This window comes from Wyeomyia smithii, chromosome 1 (genome assembly GCF_029784165.1).
Source record: "Wyeomyia smithii strain HCP4-BCI-WySm-NY-G18 chromosome 1, ASM2978416v1, whole genome shotgun sequence".
NCBI lineage: Eukaryota > Metazoa > Arthropoda > Insecta > Diptera > Culicidae > Wyeomyia > Wyeomyia smithii.
The window spans coordinates 196,206,711-196,225,991 of record NC_073694.1 but is presented as its reverse complement, the minus strand read 5'-3'; the positions used below and the strand labels follow the sequence as shown (position 1 = coordinate 196,225,991).

General features: G+C 40.5%; 1 protein-coding gene across 1 annotated transcript in view; it reads right to left on the bottom strand.

Annotated features, from left to right (window-relative positions):
• Positions 1–19,281, bottom strand: part of LOC129721222 (high-affinity choline transporter 1) — a 56,090-nt gene that overhangs the window by 34,171 nt on the left and 2,638 nt on the right. The window contains exon 2 of the mRNA XM_055673536.1: positions 394–1,004. Coding sequence (XP_055529511.1) covers positions 394–559 — 166 coding nt within the window. The 5' untranslated portion in view covers positions 560–1,004. The remainder of the gene's footprint in view (positions 1–393; positions 1,005–19,281) is intronic.

Below are 19,281 nucleotides of genomic sequence, written 5' to 3'. Positions count from 1 at the left end.
AAACGGAAGGGTAAAACTTACACACAAGCACGGATATAAATGATACGTGTATGACTTATTTCAATAGAGATACTGTCATTAATATGAAGGGCGCAGTACACAAAACATCTGGGCAATATCACAATAGATCACATGTGTCTGGTCGCAGCGATAAGATCTCACAGCAAAAAATCAAGTAAGGAGCAAAATAGAAGTAAAATAAGTGTAAATACGAACTTTTGCTGTTTAATCTTCGTTTACTGTTGTGGATTACTCTGAAATGCTGTGACACTCAGAAGTAACACCAACTATCTGAGTTTTAAATTGAAACCCAAACAATCGACAGACTTTCTCGATATGTCATGACGAAAAAAATTTCACCTTCTAATTTATCAATCTATCAGCACAACTCACCTGTCATCGTGAATATACCGACGAACAGGCCGATCGAGCGACCCGCGAGCATGACCTCCTCCTCGGAGTCGTTGCCGCTTTCCTTCTTCCGGCCGGCCCATATTCCGACAGCCAGAATCAGGATGTAGAACAGCACAATACTGATTACGCCGGCGATGTTTATCATTTTGACGGCCTTACGCTTGTTCCGCTTGAACTTGAAATCTGAACACGAACGCAGATACGTCTAAACGCAATCTATCAACCAACAGTTTTGTTTGCAGAGTTTGTTCCGTTTTGCTTTCCGGGTTTCGAAAATCGTTTGATTAATATGAGTAGCCACTCTTGATTGGGGGTGGGTATAGCTTAACTATACTTAAAGCTTTGCTTTCTATTATATTCTTACGATATTTTCTTTAAGTTGCGTGTTGTGCGAGAAGACTAGAGGGGGTGTGATAACTACTTCGTTGTCGCCGGATAAATCCTTATTGATGCTGACAATATGATTTGTCGCCTTGAGACCGTTCCTTCCTGACCACCTCTGGAGGAGTTTGCGAAGAGGATGAGTTGTTCTTATCTTTAAAATTATTGTTCTCGGGGATTCAAATGTTGGACACGGGTACAGTTGGGCTCTGAAATGACAGTGAGTGGTAAGAATAATATCGTTAATTTTTCACATATTCGAAACAGTATTAACATTTTATTAGACTTTTTTTTTTCAACCTGACTATCATTGGATTTGAATGCTCTTCGGTAATAGCAACAGAACTATTTCAGCTTTTCAATTAAAATAAATGATTGCAATCTTTTATTCCATTTTCGTATCTAATTGATTTATTTGAATCCTAGAATTTTATAGTTGTTATTGATTACGCTGGTAAACACAAGTTTCGTCCAAGAGCTCAAAAACTTGAAAAATGACTGAGCTTTTTTACCATTCCTGTGAATCTTGGTGCCCCTATCAAAGATAACTTTTTCAAAGACTTGTGATGGAATTAAAATTTGTTATAACGAGAAGGCTGCTGGAAACTCGAGAATGTTTCGATGATTCTATTACAAAAGAATATTATAGGCTTTCACTACTGTAATACCCCAAATCAGGAATGAATTGTAATTTACTGTTAGGCCATAATTATCGGTAGTAGTCAAATTGTGAAGCTACTGCCTTGCAGAAAGTCCGATGATAATATAATAAATGATAATGGATGAACCTTTTCAAGCTGAAGCAATATACAGGATAATTTATTGCTTGAAGATTCCGAAATGATCATTACACCATGCATTCATTAATGTAGATTAACCGGTGCTGCTAAAACTCTCGATTTTAGCCTGTCTTTCATAATTATAACCAGACTATATACACAAGGCATGCATTTTTAATAACAAGCGAGTGCTCTTCAGAGATTTTATTATTGTTAGCTTCCGCTTCCGTTCGTTATTCATTTATTTGAACCAAATCAAATAACTACTGCTTCCTGCGAGACTATCATCCCTCTGCCCCGAGCAGCAAAAAATTCACCGAATGGGTGGAGTTACCGTCAATGACAGTGATTGATGGGTGCATAGCGCTTCGGCCTCGAAAGATTTCTGGTTTGTTATGTGGAAATTTCGCTAGAACCGACTGGAGATAATTTTGGCTCATTTCGCAACCATAATCTCTTTACTAGCCTTAACAAAAAATTTGAAAGTCACTCGTCAAATTCTGATTTATACATATTACTATGGTTTCACAATTTGGGGTGTATAAAAAATCTGAAGGTTGGACAGTGCTTGTAGTGCTTCCCGAACTGCACGATTTATTTCTATCAATTGCTGGTCTAATTAGGGCAATCATTTAATTTAATTTTCACGCAACACCATGTTGATATAAATATAGCAACCTCAGTGGGGAATCAAAACCCGCATAGAAAATACTGGTCTATACTTACAAAAAGCACTTTCGGAAACGAATTTGATGTGCCATAGATATAGTTATAAGCAAACTCCCAACAGAAAATATGCCTAGTTGATTCATAGAGCGAATAATCGTGTTTATTTATTCGCCACTAAGCGAACACACATAACGGAAATTCCGTTCATTTTCACATTCAATACACATACAACCCAGTTTACCCCACCGCCCCCACTCTACGACAATCTACATTTTTCGTTCTACGCACAAAAACGTCAACGCGAAAAAGTATCGAATTGGCTCGGCAGACACCAACTTGGAATGAATAAAAATAGAAAAACAGCTTTCACCTGACAGCTTTCAACTGCGTCCCTTCTAGGGACAGAGCCCGCCTGTCTGCGTAACCTTGAAGGTCCTCGACCGCGCGCATGTATACACCTCAATATTATGCTGCGTAACAGAGTCCACAATCGCAAACTAACGACAAATCCGAATGATTGATTGGCGTGCCATGCGATGCCCGATAATAGGTGACAGCTTCCTGGCGCAGATCAGTGCTAATCCGAAGTCCGAACCGTAACGGATTGTGGTAGTCTTCAAGTTTCCGTTCTGTGAGAGGAACATGAGGAACAAAAAGGGGTGTTGGTCTCTTAACTCTTAACATTTCAACTAGCAATTGCAATAGTCATTTGAAGTCGCTTAGCATATCAATCAAACAATTATGTAATACTAACCAATGAACTTCTTGCCTTGAAACAAGGCTGCATATAAACACTCCACATAAAAGGTCAATTGCTCATGGAAAGCACTACCATAATTTAGGTTGAGAAACAGTTTAGCGTCGTTTTGTCCATTCAGACAGTAGCCATTTTTCTACCAACGCTTCATTAAACGCGATAAGACACGTGCATTCACATGGAACAAACTCTTCAACGATCCGCCAATCCTTTCCACTTTCTCCTACTCTATCTCTCTCTCATTTGGTTTTCGTGTGGAAAAACCGCCAAACGAAAATAATTAACTTCGCTGCACGCTCTATAAATAGTAGCCTCATCGCCCTTCACGAAAAGACTAACATTTGACCACATAGCATATTTTCGAGCTTGTGAAGTCTCCATACTAGAAGAATACTCACGAGGTAAAAGCCACACTAGGAACGCACGCTTACGGCGCGAAAGAGCACTCTTTCGTCGGCTGTTCGCTATCCACCACATCGCCCCCGCTCCCGTCGATAAACGATGGAAAGGATCTAAAAGTGGTGAAAAACAACCGATGTTTACATGAAAAAACTGAACCCTCCCACTGCGTTGCAAGGAGCTCACCCAAACAATTGCTCGCTCAGTAAATTGCAAAGCTTTCCAGAGAGTGAGAGAGCGTTCATCGCGGAAAAAGCTTTCACCACCTCACAGCGGAATAAATTTCAGAGCACCCGTGTTGCGATATTTCAAAACTCAAAACTTCAGCAAGCTGTGCTTTCCGCTTTCCCGTAGTGTAACACAAATACACTAAACAGGACATTCCGTCACATAACAATACGACGACGGCTGCAATTTGTTTACCTTTCATTACAAGAGAGTTCCGCTTGTGACGAAATGCATGCAATAGTTTCAACCTTGTCTTATTGTTTTCCCGGTCAGTGCTGCTAGAATAGATGCTACCTATTTATATCGATCAATAAATTTACGTTATACCTCGTTGGTTTGAAGACAAGCTGCACGGAATGGGAACTAATAATAGTAACGATTTCAAAATGGATTGCTCAGGGGAGAAGACGGCTTGTAAACATTATTACCCACATAGAAATTTCTTTGAGTGGTGAAATATTATTATTTTATATTCAATACTTGGCATAGTGCCTAAAATTTCAAAACTTTGTTTCGGCTCATATGCATGATTTGTTTTATTTTTATAATATTATCATCACTTAACTGAATAACTTTCGTTTCCTTCACATTCACAATAATAATGAATTATTTAAATTTTTTGCAGGAATACTCCCAGGAACCCCAGTTTTCTTCCATAAATTTCTACCATTATTTCGAGCCATTTTTCATGGTGCCCAAGAAAATCTCTGCCTTATTCCAAAAAAGGTTCCTTTGGAATCCACCGTGTCACCTAACTCTGATGGTACGAAGAATTAACAATCGATTTTTGATGTACCATTAGCATTTTTTAACATTACCTGTTCAGAACTTCCTTTTGAATTAACATAATTACATATTCTGTACACTACAGAGTTGACAAGGTGCTCACCGTTGCACAGTGGTCTAAACTCGAAAAATCGTGATCGTTTTAGATTCGACTGTGAAATATTGATTTTATGTACCCAGTGTCTTCAGCAAGTTTATTCCATATAACAAGGTCTTTATTTTGGCGTTTTCGGTTTTTTGATCAATCCCCCTAGTAGTTAGATAAAAAAATTATTTTTTCTAATTTTCAAAATACCCGATTGCTTTCTTCAGCAAAGTTGTAGGAAAATCTATAAGAAAAAGAATTGCTGAACACTGTAATCTTCTACCTGTACGTCTGATATGACGAAATAGAGTTTTACGAGGAACAGTCCTCAAAAATAGTTTTTTGTCCATAACTTTTTCTGTAATCGTCAAAACAGTTCAAGATGTTCTAAAATTACGTTCATTCTGCTAAACCTCGCATTTTTGTAGAATATATTGGTTTGGTATTTTCATTTGTTCTAAAGATATTTCTAGTTTTTTGCTGAAAATAGCCATATTTTGAGTCCATATTTCTCCGAAGGTTGCAGATAGTAGCAAACCAGACATTTGAAAGTTTGTCAAAAGAACTGCATTACTTATAAGAGTTCAACTGTTTCCAGTTGTATCCAACCGAGTACTGAATGAAAAGAAAACACCCTTCAAAATGAGTTTTTTTCCATAACTTTTTCTGTAATCGTCGAAACAATTCAAGATGTTCTAAGATTTTGTTCATTCTGCTAAACCTCGCATTTTTGTAGAGTATATTGGATAGAAATTTTTATTTGTTGTAAAGGTATTTCTAGTTTTTTGCTGAAATAAGCCATATTCCGAGTCCATTTTTCTTCGAAAATTGCGAATTGTTCGCTTGCATTTATAATCCTGTATTTTTTCCACAAGACTTGATATAAATGTACTGAAGCATTGTGCAGCCATCCTTCAAGCTCTTGCTTCTGGTAGAAAGTTGAACACTGGAAAATTCGATAAATATTGCATCGACACGGCGCGAAAATTAGTGGAGTTATATCCATGGTACTATCTACCTGCGTCAGTACACAACATACTGATTCAAGGTGCACAGATTGCTGGCCGCTTTCTGGTTCCAATAGGACAGCTCTCGGAAGAAGCACAGGAAGCATTGAACAAAATTATACGGGAAACACGTGAACATCGTTCCCGTAAAATTTCGCGGGTGGCTACAAACACCAATATTCTTCACCGCTTGCTGGAGCTATCGGATCCACTTATTTCTAGCAAACGTAGCATCATTTGTAAAACTGAGCGAAGTTTATCAACTGATGCTTTATATTTGTTAGATTTAACTAAAACAGAAGAAGATTTGGAATCATCGGAAGCATCTGGCGTAGAGTAAATCATTAAAAACTGAAAACATAAAGTATAAAATAGTTTTTTTTTTCTTACTAAATACTTCAACTTTATACGTCATAACTGTTGAATCTGACTGTTACGAGGGGTGTTTTCTTTTCATTCAGTACTCGGTTGGATGCAACTGGAAACAGTTGAACTCTTATAAGTAATGCAGTTCTTTTGACAAACTTTCAAATGCATACTGTCTGGTTTGCTACTATCTGCAACCTTCTGAGATATATGGACTCAAAATATGGCTATTTTCAGCATAAAACTAGAAATATCTTTACAACAAATGAAAATTTCAAACCAATATATTCTACAAAAATGCGAGGTTTAGCAGAATGAACGAAATTTTAGAACATCTTGAACTGTTTCGACGATTACAGAAAAAGTTATGGACAAAAAACTATTTTTGAGGACTGTTCCTCGTAAAACTCTATTTCGTCATTTCAGACGTACAGATAGAAGATTACAGTGTTCAGCAATTTTTTTTCTTAAAGATTTTCCTACAACTTTGCTGAAGAAAGCAATCGGGTATTTTGAAAATTAGAAAAAATAATTTTTTCATCTAACTACTAGGGGGATTGATCAAAAAACCGAAAACGCCAAAAGAAAGGCCTTGTTATATGGAATAAACTTGCTGAAGACACTGGGTACATAAAATCAATATTTCACAGTCAAATCTAAAACGATCACGATTTTTCGAGTTTAGACCACTGTGCGTTGGTGTAAATCAATGAGGTATATTACAAAGGAGTGGCAGATAAGTTTTCAATTTGCGATCAGTGGTGGCGAGTAGAAAGTTGTGATGTCAACAATAGCATAGCATAGCATAGCATAGCATATTTGATCGCCCGTGTGTTGCCCGCGATTGACCAGAATCAGCTGAAATTGCACAAAGAACCTTCAAAATGGTGCTTAGGAGTAGCAAGCCATTTTCAGTGTACAATTCCTGGTGATCTTTCTTTTCACTGATCAATAACGTAGCTGGCCACGCCCAACGCAGATCAATCGAGGAAGGGATATCGGGAATGTTAGTTTAATACTTGTTGCTACTAGAGACCGAGGAATCCTCTGCATCATCCACAAGTATCAAAGGAAGGAATTAGTGTTAGTGGAAAGGAATTGATCTGGATCCATCGAGGTTGATGGTGCGATCTTTCCTATACAAATTCGCGCACGATATGGTTACTTCTCGGTCTCTGGGCAACCGGCCACCAGACGATATAAATAGAACCACGCCACGATCGCTGCATCGGCATACAGGAGAATTGAAGTTTCTAGTTATCTTCGGCAACCTACCAATCGTTAACAGTTTGTATCACACTAAACTTCGCGTTTCATCCTGTGAGCTTTTTAAATTTACCTTGAAACGAATGGATTTCGTAAAACGCAACAACCGCACGCCAAACGCAAACTAAGCAAACTACTGGTACCAGTGAAAAATATCATACCGCGTTGTTTCGTGACATAGTGGATAAGCGCTCAAAAAACCGACAAAGCGCGTAAGGGGGAAAAGTCTCTGACCAAAGAGCCAATACGAGGCACACCCGAGCGTTGTACGATGTAAGATCATTGATGCGTGGTTAATGGACTTCGAAACCGATGTATGAGGATAGTCACACTGAGCGCGGTCAAAATACCGCGCGCAAACCCTAATGTAAAACTAGGTTACTCATGCACCATTCTTGTCTTGAGTAATAATGCGGTTCGGGGAAGAAAACCGACCAGGATTACCGGCTAAGAATATTTGCCTAAAACGTGGACTTCGCGGAAAATTTTATATAAACTATAATACCTACTGAGTATAAAAACTGGCAGAGTTGCATGCCTTCAAAGCAAGAAAACTTAGAAAAATGCCAATATGCATATCAAACAAAACAGAGTTAGAAGTTCATTTACAAAATGCCAAAACAATCGCCATCAACATTCAGTCGCATGGTATGATGTTATACCGACCAACGAGATTTTCAAAATAAATTTAAAAAATGTTGTTCAGGTTTTGCAACATTCGTCCATTAGCTAGTTAAATCATAAAATTGGAGCGTACCATCGAATAAAATACACGTAAAGACTTGGAATGGATCAGATAGCTTGAATTTGAGCTTGATCTACTGAGCTTGAGCTACTGATCAGAATCAGTCGCAATTGTCCATCAGATAATAATTTATTCGCGCCTGCATGCTAATCAATACTGACACCTGGCGGTCAAATAAAGGAAGCAAATGTTAGATCAATGCTAGTTACTACTAGTTACTACAAGTTTATAAATAGGCAAATATGGATACGAAACAAAGTAGAGTTCTAAGTTTATTAGCAAAATACCAAACTGATCACAATTGAAATGCGGTTATCATGGACGGCGTGTTGTATGTTTCCAACTTAACTTTTCAAAAAAGTGTATATGTACAAATATTTTTTGACCGAGCTAAGCAAAGCTTTTTGACAGTGTGGACTCATGTTGGCCCGACTCACACGAATTGAACATAATCATCCAAGAGTACACTATTCGTTCAAAAGCTACGAAATCATAAATTGAATTTTAGTTTCAGGTTCATGAAAAATGAAAATAATGAGCAATCCTACTGCGCACGCATGCCGAGCAAATTGTTGAAAACACGGCAACACTTCGCATCGACTTCATCATGTTTCGACACACACACACAAGCAAACTTCAATCCAAGCAACCATCATCTCTCTTCACGCCTCACACGCAGCCAACACAAATGTACACGAATGCACTAATCACCACGCAGCACAAAAGGCAGAAAAAAACAAATTCTCTCTCGCTATGCTGTTCAAATCGAATGGAAGAAAAGTTGTGTGCGTTAACATAGGTAGTCAGGCCTGAAACACGTCGAACGCCAAAGCGAGCGATCGGGCGAGACTCCTGCCGCAGCTCAATAAACAGCCGTAAGTAGATCTGTTCACCAACCTACGGCAAGAATCCTACCGGACCGCCCGCGCCGGCGTCCAGGATGTTTCAAGCCTCACAGTTTCACTGTAAATGTAAAATATTATCAACACCAATACTTAGCTTCTGATTCCTGTCTCTCCAGTTGCATTTTACGAGCCAGCTGAAGCAAAAAGGTTTGCTCTTTGCTGCGTGCAAAGCTCAATGGGGGATAAAAAGAAATAAACAAACACAATCCTATAATCGATGTCAGGAGAGGACGTCTAGAAAGTTGTGATGTCAACAATAGTGTATGAACTGTTAATGATTTTTGCCAAACTAGCAATGGGCGATCTTTGAAAAAAAATCGATTCTCCTGCATCGATTAATAAAAATCAAAAAAATCGATTTACAAAAAAATCGAGCCTGAAAAATCGATTCGACAAAAAATCGATTTTTGTTCGGTATAAGCTTTTTACGACCTTTTTTGGCTATATTTATGGAGATTTTGTTTTGTTTGCGTTTTCTGGTTTATCAATCATGTTCAACAAGTTTTCGTACACAACATCTACTAACGATACGGCTTTTTTAGTTTATTGCCATCTTCTTCTACCGCGTGTACTCTTTTGGCGGTTTTTTTCTACTAAAAGTTTTCGTTGTCGCTCATCCCATAGACCATTTCACGAGACGTTTGTGAACTTGATTCATGAACGAAATTTTGACAGAAAGTTTGGAACCGCTGACATAATGCACGTGAAAACACATACATAAGACATACGTAACACTCAGGAAGAAATCTTCCAAAAAAGTTGGTACAAAATGAACTACTCGAAAGTACCAACCTCTGTAAAAAAAACCTCTGTTTGAGTAGTTTATGGAGGTTGTGTACCTGCGCAGCCCCGCATTCCTTCCGTTCATTTTCGTCGAGCAGTTCAAACTGGTGTTGGTACCGGGTGATGTGGGGCAAAGAGTACCAAAAAAAAATCGCCAGTGTTACGTATGTCTAAGTATGTGATAAAACTGTCAAAGTCAATTTCCATTGCCACCCCAATGTACACCAATCAGTTAGTAATGATTGTATACAATATATGTCAAACTTTCGAGACGGTCTTGTGGTCTGGTAATTTATATTCAGTTCGAGATGCAAACTTGTCTCGTCGTTCTTTTCATCCTCGCTAGGGATGGGCGAACGGCTCACGAGCGGTTCATATCAACCGGTTCTTAGGAAAGAGCGAAAGAACGAACGGCTCACGAAAAAGAACCACGGTTGTTTGGGCGCACCAGAACTGTTTGGTTCGCAAGAACCCGAAGTTTACCGAGACAACACGAACTGTCAACGCTCGTGAATCATTGTGAACCATGAGTGGGTTCAGAGCCGCTCTTGCAAAAGAGCCGTCTCACCCACCCCTAATCCTTGATATATTTCACAACGCATGCGCATTAGCCAAATTTCATACGGGTTTGTCTATTGATGTCGCGTTTACAAAGGCAAAAAATGGTTACTGCGTCAAAAATACAGGAGGGACTTAATTTGGCTGCGGATTGTTCTTTTTCAACTCGACGACAAGGTTATCCAGCTTCCCTGACCTACAAAAAACGTCAAAATGGGCTGCGTGCACTATCCGCCATTACCGTTCGTGGAAAGCTGGATATGCTGGAACCTTAGGGGGTGGTGACATACTCATGAAAAAAGTTGTCATTGACGTAGACAATTGTTTGAACCAACAAAAACATTTGAAATGCGTTTTTCTCGGTTTTATGTCTATTGAATTTAAACCCATTCTTCAACTATGGTCATCCCGGTAAAAAATTGACACATTTTTCAGATCAGTGTCCGAATTCCGAGCACACACTTCTTCGGAGAAGAAAAAAATTTCGTATACTATCAATGAAAAAATTTTCTTCTCTTCAAAGAGGAGTGTTCTCGGAATTCGGCCGCAGATTACGTTAGCAACAATAAATGCAATCACTATTGTTTTCAATCCGTTTTGCACACATTTATTTTTCAGGCGGAAAAATACGATCTTGCCATCCAAAGGATCGATTCAGTAAAAGATCGCGCGCAAAAATATCAATTCAAAAAATCGATAAATCGGCTCGAAAAAATCGATTTTGCAAAAATCGGATCGATCTTGCCCATTGCTATGCCAAACTGGTTTTTTTTTGAATATTTAACGTTTCACGGTTAGCAAAAAAACATGGCACTGAAGTGCAATAAAATTTTGTGGCGCAACGACGATATTGTAGGTGCAGGATGATGCAGGATGTTTTAGCCCGAGTTTATTTGCGAAGTGGAAGTAACCTATCAACGCTGGTTTTGACCCAAAGATAACAAAGGCTATTCTGGATGGTTTGATTACTCGATTACCTTCTATTGGTTTTACGGTTATAGCCAACGTTCATGACTGCGGTGACGGTAATATGGGGCTCAGGCGTGAACTTGAGATCAACTATGCTAAAGGAAGAACATCAATGAAGCATCCAGTACTCGGACAAGACGTTCCCTTCTTCCGAATCCTCCTCATTTATTGAAATGAACAAAGAACTGGCTACGTGACGATGGGTTCACTTACAAAGGTTAATTTGTACTCTTTGAGTCAGTTCCCTATAAAAACCGTCCAATACTTTGTCAATGTCCTCTGAAATTGACAAATAAATATGTAATGCAATAGAAAAATACGGTCAACATATTATTCAGGAAAACTTGTTACCACTAGGTTTTTGGTACAGTTTGTTAAAAAAGCTCCATCCTTGAAAAAAAAAACATTTTCAAGCCAAGGATCGGAGGTTAAAAATATTTAGCTTATCTCCATGTTCAAGCTAACGATGAGGCACATCTTTGTGACTGGATCGAAGCGGTAAAATGTTTGGTTGGCAATCAAAGCGATAGAAGAAGTGCAGTTGTGAGAAAAAATGAAAAAAAAACCTCAACATTTTAGAAATTAAAAATTGATTTACTTAAATTAAACCAGCTGTTATCATATTTTTTCCAAGATTTGAAAATTTCCAAACTTTTGGATTGTTTTCTATCTATTTTCCTGATTTGTTGAGAACTCTTTCATGAGAGTCCTAGGAACTGTGTTCCATTGGTTGTTGTAAAGTCACGATCTCAGCACGCGAAAAATATTGCTGTCTAACACTTGCAACCACGCTCATCTGCCACTCCTTTGTATGTACTTTATTGGGTGTAAATGTCATGTCCAAAGACAATAGTCCCAATACACGGTTCACTATAAAAACGTCGGTTAAAAAGGGGTAAATATTCACTTTTTTATATGACGAAAAACGTAATGATTGAAAAAAGTCAAACATTTTCCACATTTACAGGGTGGCAACATAAAAGTGATACAAGTATTCGAGTGCCCCTCGTTGTATTTTCTGTCACAGCATGACAAACATCTGAGCATGTTTTGAAAGAGTTTATTCGGAATAAATGCAGTCTGTTTTCAGTTCGGCTCTCAAGAAAATTGCAATGGATTCAAATAGATAACAAGTAAGGGTCTTGCACCTGCAAAGATTGACTAACACCAAGATCAGGAGGAAGCCGTCTCGTCTGAATTTAAGCAAATTAGTCGTCTACAGGACCATCAAACGTTTCAAGGATACAGACATGGTTGTTCCCAAGAATAAACCTGGCAAAAAAAAGAAGTGTTCGGACTCCACAACAACACGGAACAAGACCACACTTCCATGCATAATGTTTTTTTTAAAGGACCTTGGATATTCAGCTTTTAAGAAGCAGAAAATTAACGGATAACTCGTAAAAATATTGCCGATAGGGATGCTAGATCTCGGTCGCTGCTGAAGACGCATGCAAGTTACAATAATATTTTTTCGGACGAAAAGTTGTTTACTCTGAAGGCAACTTTGAACAAGTAAAACGACCGTGTTCATGGAGCATGTCTTCGCGATTTATAAGCCGATAAAAGAGCAGCTGTGATGGTTTGGGGAGGTCTATCGACCAAAGGGAAATTACCATTGCTATGCATTGAGAGAGGCGTGAAAATAAACAAGGAGTACTACTTGCAACGCGTTATCAAAGGCCATTTGCATTCTTGTGCTAAAATGCTTTTTGGGAAAGACAGTTTTTGCTTTCAACAGGATTCAGCACCAGCGCATAGGGCATTGATCGTTCAGAGATGGCGTAAGCAGAATTTGCCTTGTTTCATCAGTTAATCTGAATGGTCTGCATCGTCACCGGATTTGAAACCGCTAGACTTCAGTATCTGGAGATACAAGCTAGGAAAGTTGAACGAAATTAGGCATTTGAGTTTAGACACATTTCAATAACGTTCGATGAAGATTTGGGACGAAATGCCGAACGAAGTTGTGCGTGCGGCTTGCAATGACTTCAAAAAGCGTCCACGGGCCGTTACCGAACACAAAGGTGAAAGTTACGACTCCTAGAAGGCGAGTCGACGCCGCCATTAGTATATCAGCTTAAAAAAAACCCGGTGCGTCTGGTCTCCAGGAGGACCCTGGCAAGGTAGCATACCGAAACTTCTCCTAACTACGAACAACTAAATTAGAAAAACGGAACGGATCAATTCCAATGAACCGGCGTAATCTGGCTTGCTTGCTCTAGAACTACAGCGAAATGGAGTCAAGACCGCAGTGATTCAGGAGGTTCGTTGACCATGTTCCGAAGAAAGGACACTTCCTACAGTAGACCTTCTTTCAAGTGCCACATCTACTACCGTGGCAAAGCAGTGGAAGGGAGCAAATTTTTCAACAACAGTTTAATCAACACCTACACACCGACAAACGACAAATCAGGTGACGTCAACCATAAGTTCCACGAAAAGCTTGAACGAACCTATGACGAATGCTCGAAACACGATGTAAACGTCGTTATCGGAGATGAAAACGTACAAGTTGGAAGCGAGAAATACTTCCGGCCAGTCATTGGAAAACATAGCCTTCAATCTTTCCCGCGGCCACAGAAATGGCCATATACAGCTCCTATTTTCTAGGTCTGGTTTCATTTTGTGCATGCCACGGGAAATATTTTGCCCATTTTTACCCTATTTCTGCGTATTTTTGGAAATATAGACCCTTTCCCGTATCCTGAACAGGTTGAAAATATTACCAATCGATTTAACGACAAATTCTACATAAGAGATGCTATATTTAGAGTTGACAGCCCAGCGGCTTCTAATTAAGGGAAAATTGGGTTCATTTTTTCTCAGTGTGCGACGGTTGCATCCAGGTAGAAGAAGTACGGGCGCTAAGGTTTGTTTCACTCAGTATTTGGACGTTTCCTTTTATTTACTGCAGCGCCTCTAGTTGTCGTACCGAGAAACTAATGACAGCGTTTTGATCTGGAAGGTTTATTTACTTAGTGGTGGAAATTTCGTCAGGATTGGTACACGCGTTGAAAAGTTTTTCATGATGGAACGCCAGAGACGAGAAAAAATTGTGCACACCTACGTTGAAACCCCACCATGGTCGTCAGGAGGAATGATCGCCAAGGCTCTGAAACTACCGAAATCGACTGTAAATAGCGTGCTGAAACTTTACCGGGACACTTTGACGGTGGATCACACAGGGGCGGATTAACGGGTAGGCGAAGCAGGCGGTCGCCTGCTCGTCAATCATCGAGGGGCGGCAAACAGACGGCTAATGCGTGTGCTTATTTTTTGAGCGACGAGGAAATTTTTTCTCTCTCTAGCAGGATTTCTATTCACGTGCGACGCGACCATCCACATTTTCATGTACTAACGTTGTACTAACACTCCACATGCCACAGTCTTCTTGCAAAATTTCAGCTCAGTCGGACTTCGAAAAGCGGTGCCTCGAAGCGGCGAATATTGAAAAAAAATGGTCTTATAAATGCATGAAACGTCGAGATCTTTCATAATCTTTTAAACTAATTATCTTAAACTTTTTTTGTAAAAATCAATTTTTGTAAAAATCAATCCGTTCCATGCAGCAACCAATCTTGTTGTTAGCGATGGTGCCAAGTCATGTTTTGATGCAGTAGACTTTTTCAGTGTCGTGCAAGAAATTCTCAACTTCTTTTCTGCTTCAACTCATCGTTCAAAAAACACATTACTTCTCTTACGGTAAAGCCTCTGAGTGGAACGCGTTGGGAAAGTCGAATTGATGCTGTCACTCCCTTGAGGTTCAATATAGGAGAAATGTGTTATTATGCCCTATATGAAGCAAGATGCGTTTGCAAGAAATACTGCAAAAAGCCTAGCAAAAAAAAATTTAAAAAAATCAAATTCTTATGCAGTTTAGTAGCTTGGCATTCAATTTTGTTCAAAATCAGTTTAGTGAGTAAGTACCTTCAAAAAATAAATAGCAGTCTCGAAAACACTATAGACTTGATAGGCAGCGTTGAAAACTTTTGGAAAAATATGAGAAATGAAGGTTTGAATAGCGTCATTACTGATGCTTTAGAAGTAAATCCGGAGTTTCAAACAGAAACACGAATTCGGCCGAGAATGATAAAGAAACAGTTTGCATACGAACAGTCAGATGAACCAATTACATCGAAAAAACTCTCTTTCAAAGTGAATTTCTTCTATTCTGTATTGGATGTAGCTATTGCATCGTTCGATGATCGATTCCAGTTAATGAAAAATCACAGTAACAATTTCAGCTTCTTGTATGATATTCACAGTTTAATGGGTTGTAGTACAGATCAGATAGAGAAAAGTTGTCTACATTTACAGAAAATCCTCACACACAAGAAAGAGTGTGACATCGATGGACATGAAATGCACCAAGAACTTGTTAGTTTATCACCTTATTGCCAGCTGAGACGACTCCAATGAATGCGTTAAACTACATCACAAAAAATCAACAGATTGATACTTTTTCAAATGTTTTTGTATCTTTGAGAATTTTACTCACTTTACCCATTAGGGTAACAAGTGGTGTTCTTTGAGCTCCTGGAAAAGACATACAATGAAAGCGCAGTAGACACATCCACAGTTCGATCAGCACTACAGCGCGAGAAGTGTTGGGTACAACTGCGGCAGCTGCGTCCAATGAGTGGTTTGACGCTGAGTGCCAGCGAGTGACGGAGGAGAAGAACCGCGCCAGGGGTCACATGTTGGCCACGGCTGTGACTCGTCAGAGCGTGGGTAGATATCGAGATGCTAGAGCCGCTGAAAAGAGACTCCATCGCCGGAAGAAACGACAGCATTGGGAGCGTCTTCTTGCGGAGGCGGAAGATTGCTTCTCCAGGCACGATGCGAGGAGCTTCTACAAGAAGGTCAACGGAATTAGGAATCGAAACGTGTCAGCTCCTGTCATGTGCAACGATAGGGAGGGGAACCTGATAACCGATAAAACAGAGGTGGCCAGGCGTTGGAAGGAACACTTCAGTGTGCTGTTGAACGGTGAGGGAAACAGTGGAGTCGAAAGAAGCAGGATGACTATTGAGGATGATGGTCAAGCTGTGGATCCACCATCCATGGACGAGGTGAAGAAAGCAGTGGAAGAGCTGAGAATCTGCAAGGCAGCTGGGAAGGGCGGCATTCCCGCCGAACTCTTCAAAGTCGGGAGCGAACAGCTGTATCGTGCCATCCATCGGATCATACTGAGAGTGTGGTCTGATGAAGAATTGCCCTCGGACTGGTTGGAGGGTCTCATATGCCCGATCTACAAAAATAGGTCATCGCCTGGACTGTAGCAATTATCGGGGCATAACTCTTCTCAATACCGTGTACAAAATTCTCTCCCGCATCCTGTTCCACAGACTGAGGCCGTTGCAGGAGACCTTTGTTGGTGAGTATCAATGCGGTTTTCGAGGGGGACGCTCCACGACGGACCAAATGTTTACCTTGCGACAAATCCTCGATAAAATTTCGAGAATTCAACTTGCAGACGCACCATCTGTTCATAGACTTCAGGGCAGCGTACGATTCAGTTAAGAGAAATGAGTTATGGCGGATCATGCTCGAAAATGGCTTCCCAACAAAGCTGGTTAGGCTGATACGTGCCACCCTTGAAGGTTTTACATCAAGCGTCAGGATAACCGGTGAGATATCGGACCCTTTCGTGACGTTAGATGGTTTGAAGCAGGGTGATGGGCTGTCGAACTTATTGTTCAACATCGCATTGGAAGGTGCTATACGGAGGGCTGGTGTGCAGAGAAGCGACACCATCATTACGAAATCGAACATGCTTCTAGGTTTTGCGGATGATATCGACATTATTGGTATTAATCGTAGAGCAGTGAAAGAGGCCTTCGGACCTCTCAGGCAAGAAGCTGCGAGATTGGGGCTTGTCATAAACTCTGCCTAAACGAAATACATGGTGGCTGGCAGAGTGCGTGGTAGTCCGTTGGAGGTTGGTGCTGCGGTGGTGCTAGATGGGGAAACATTTGAAGTAGTCGACGAATTTATTTACCTGGGAACATTAGTGACATGTGACAACGAGGTTAGCCGTGAGATAAAGAGGCGGATAGCAGCCGCAAACAGGGCCTTTTACAGATTACGTAACCAGCTAAGGTCCCGCAGTCTGCAAATCCGTACTATACTTGCACTCTATAAAACACTGATTCTTCCGGTGGCTCTCTACGGCCATGAATCATGGACGCTGAAAGAGGCCGATCGGTGAGCTCTTGGTGTTTTTGAGCGTAGGATTTTGCGTTCAATCCTTGGCGGCAAACTAGAAAATAGTGTTTGGCGCAGACGCATGAACCATGAAGTGTACCAGGCATACAAGTCGGCGGATATAGTCAAGCGGATAAAACACGGCAGGCTTCAGTGGGCTGGGCATGTAGCGAGAATGCCGGATGAGCGTCAAGCGAAGGCTAAATTTAGCAGGAATCCCGATAGGATCGTCGACTTCGGGGTAGACCCCGCACTCGTTGGATGTGTGCTGTCGACGAGAATGCACGCGAAATAGGTGTTAGGGGCGATTGGAGTATAGCAGCCCAAGACCGAGTGACATGGCGACGTATTCTGGATTCGGCACTGGATTGATAATCGGTCTGTCGCCTTAAAAGTAAATTAAGTGAGTAACAAGTGGCGAGAAAAGTTTCTCAAAATTAGAACTTATAAAGACGTAACTACGATCGACCATGTCGCAAGAACGTTTGTGTGGCTTGGCGATAATATCGATAGAAAGACAGGTGCTTCAAGAAATTGATATGTCGGAAACGATAAAAAAAATTTCAACATTGAAAGCATGAAATGTTCATTTTTGAATTGTTAACACAACACATGCTGTCTAATCAAATTTTCGAGTCTATAGAAAATGCGTTTCATATAAAATAAAAATTTGAGGGGGGGGGCGGCAAAATCAGTCTTCGCCTGCAGCTCAAATCAGCCTTCGTCCGCCCCTGGGATCACACTAAACAAAGCAAACGTAAAAGTGGAACATTGAACGGGAAACTACGAGCGAAAGTCATCAGGGCAGTCCTGAATAATCCTGGGATCTCCCTCCGTGATTTGGCGAAAACTGTTCCGAATCGGAATGTAGCACCAAGGCTTCGCTTTGCTTTACGTCAAAATGGACTTTGAATAAATCCCGGGTCGGAAATTTTACCTTGCTAACCGTAAGAGGAATACTCCAGATGAGTTCAAATTTGTTTTCGCAGATAAATTCACCCGCAAGCCATCCGTAGCTGTGAAAAGAAGACAAAAGTTTCTACCACTGAAGCAACCATGGAAGAGTTTACAAAGAGGTGTGTTTTCAAGGGATAGTGTTGCCGTTCATCCAGTCACACGAAGGCCCCGTGAAGCTCTGGTCTGATCTAGCTATCTGCCATTACGCCCGGGATTTATTGAAATGGTACAAGCAGAATAATATTGATGTTATCGAAAAAAGGATAACATCACCAAACTGCCTACAGTTTCGTCCCATCAAAAGATAACGTTACGCAACTCCGCATATAAAGTACTCTCTCGTATCGTGTACTTCAGATTGAGACAGTTAACGGAATCTTTCGTCGGCAAATACCAGACTGGTTTTCGACAGGGGCGTTTCACGACGGATTAGATGTTCACCCTGCGAACCACGACAAGTTCTGTAAGTATAACTTGCAAACTCACCATCATCCACCACCACCATCTGTTTGTAGATTTTAAGGCGGCATTCGACTCAGTAACAAGAAACGAGCTGTGACAGATTATGCTGGAACACGTTTTCCCGACAAACCTAGTTAAACGGAGTCGTATGACGCTATTGGGATCGAGATCATGCGCGATGTAGATAGCTGGTTGGGACTTGACATTAACTCTCCCTAAAAAAAGTACACGATAGCTGGCAGGAAGCGTGGGAGTTCCGGTGGTGGTATAAGAAGCTGATCCTTCCGGTAGCTCTCTACGGACATGAAACTTTGACGCCGAAGGAGGCTGAGTGCTAGGAGCTATCAAGTGTAAAGTTCTGCAATCAATAGTTGGCGGCAAATTGAACGATGCAGTGTGGCGCAGGTGTATGATTTACGAGTTGTACCTGGCATACAAACATACTGATATTGTAAAGATATGTGCACGGTGGAAAAAGATGCATGATCTGTTGATGTACGAGGCGACTGGATAACGGTTGTCTTAGACAGAAGAAACTGAACGTCTCTAATTCGT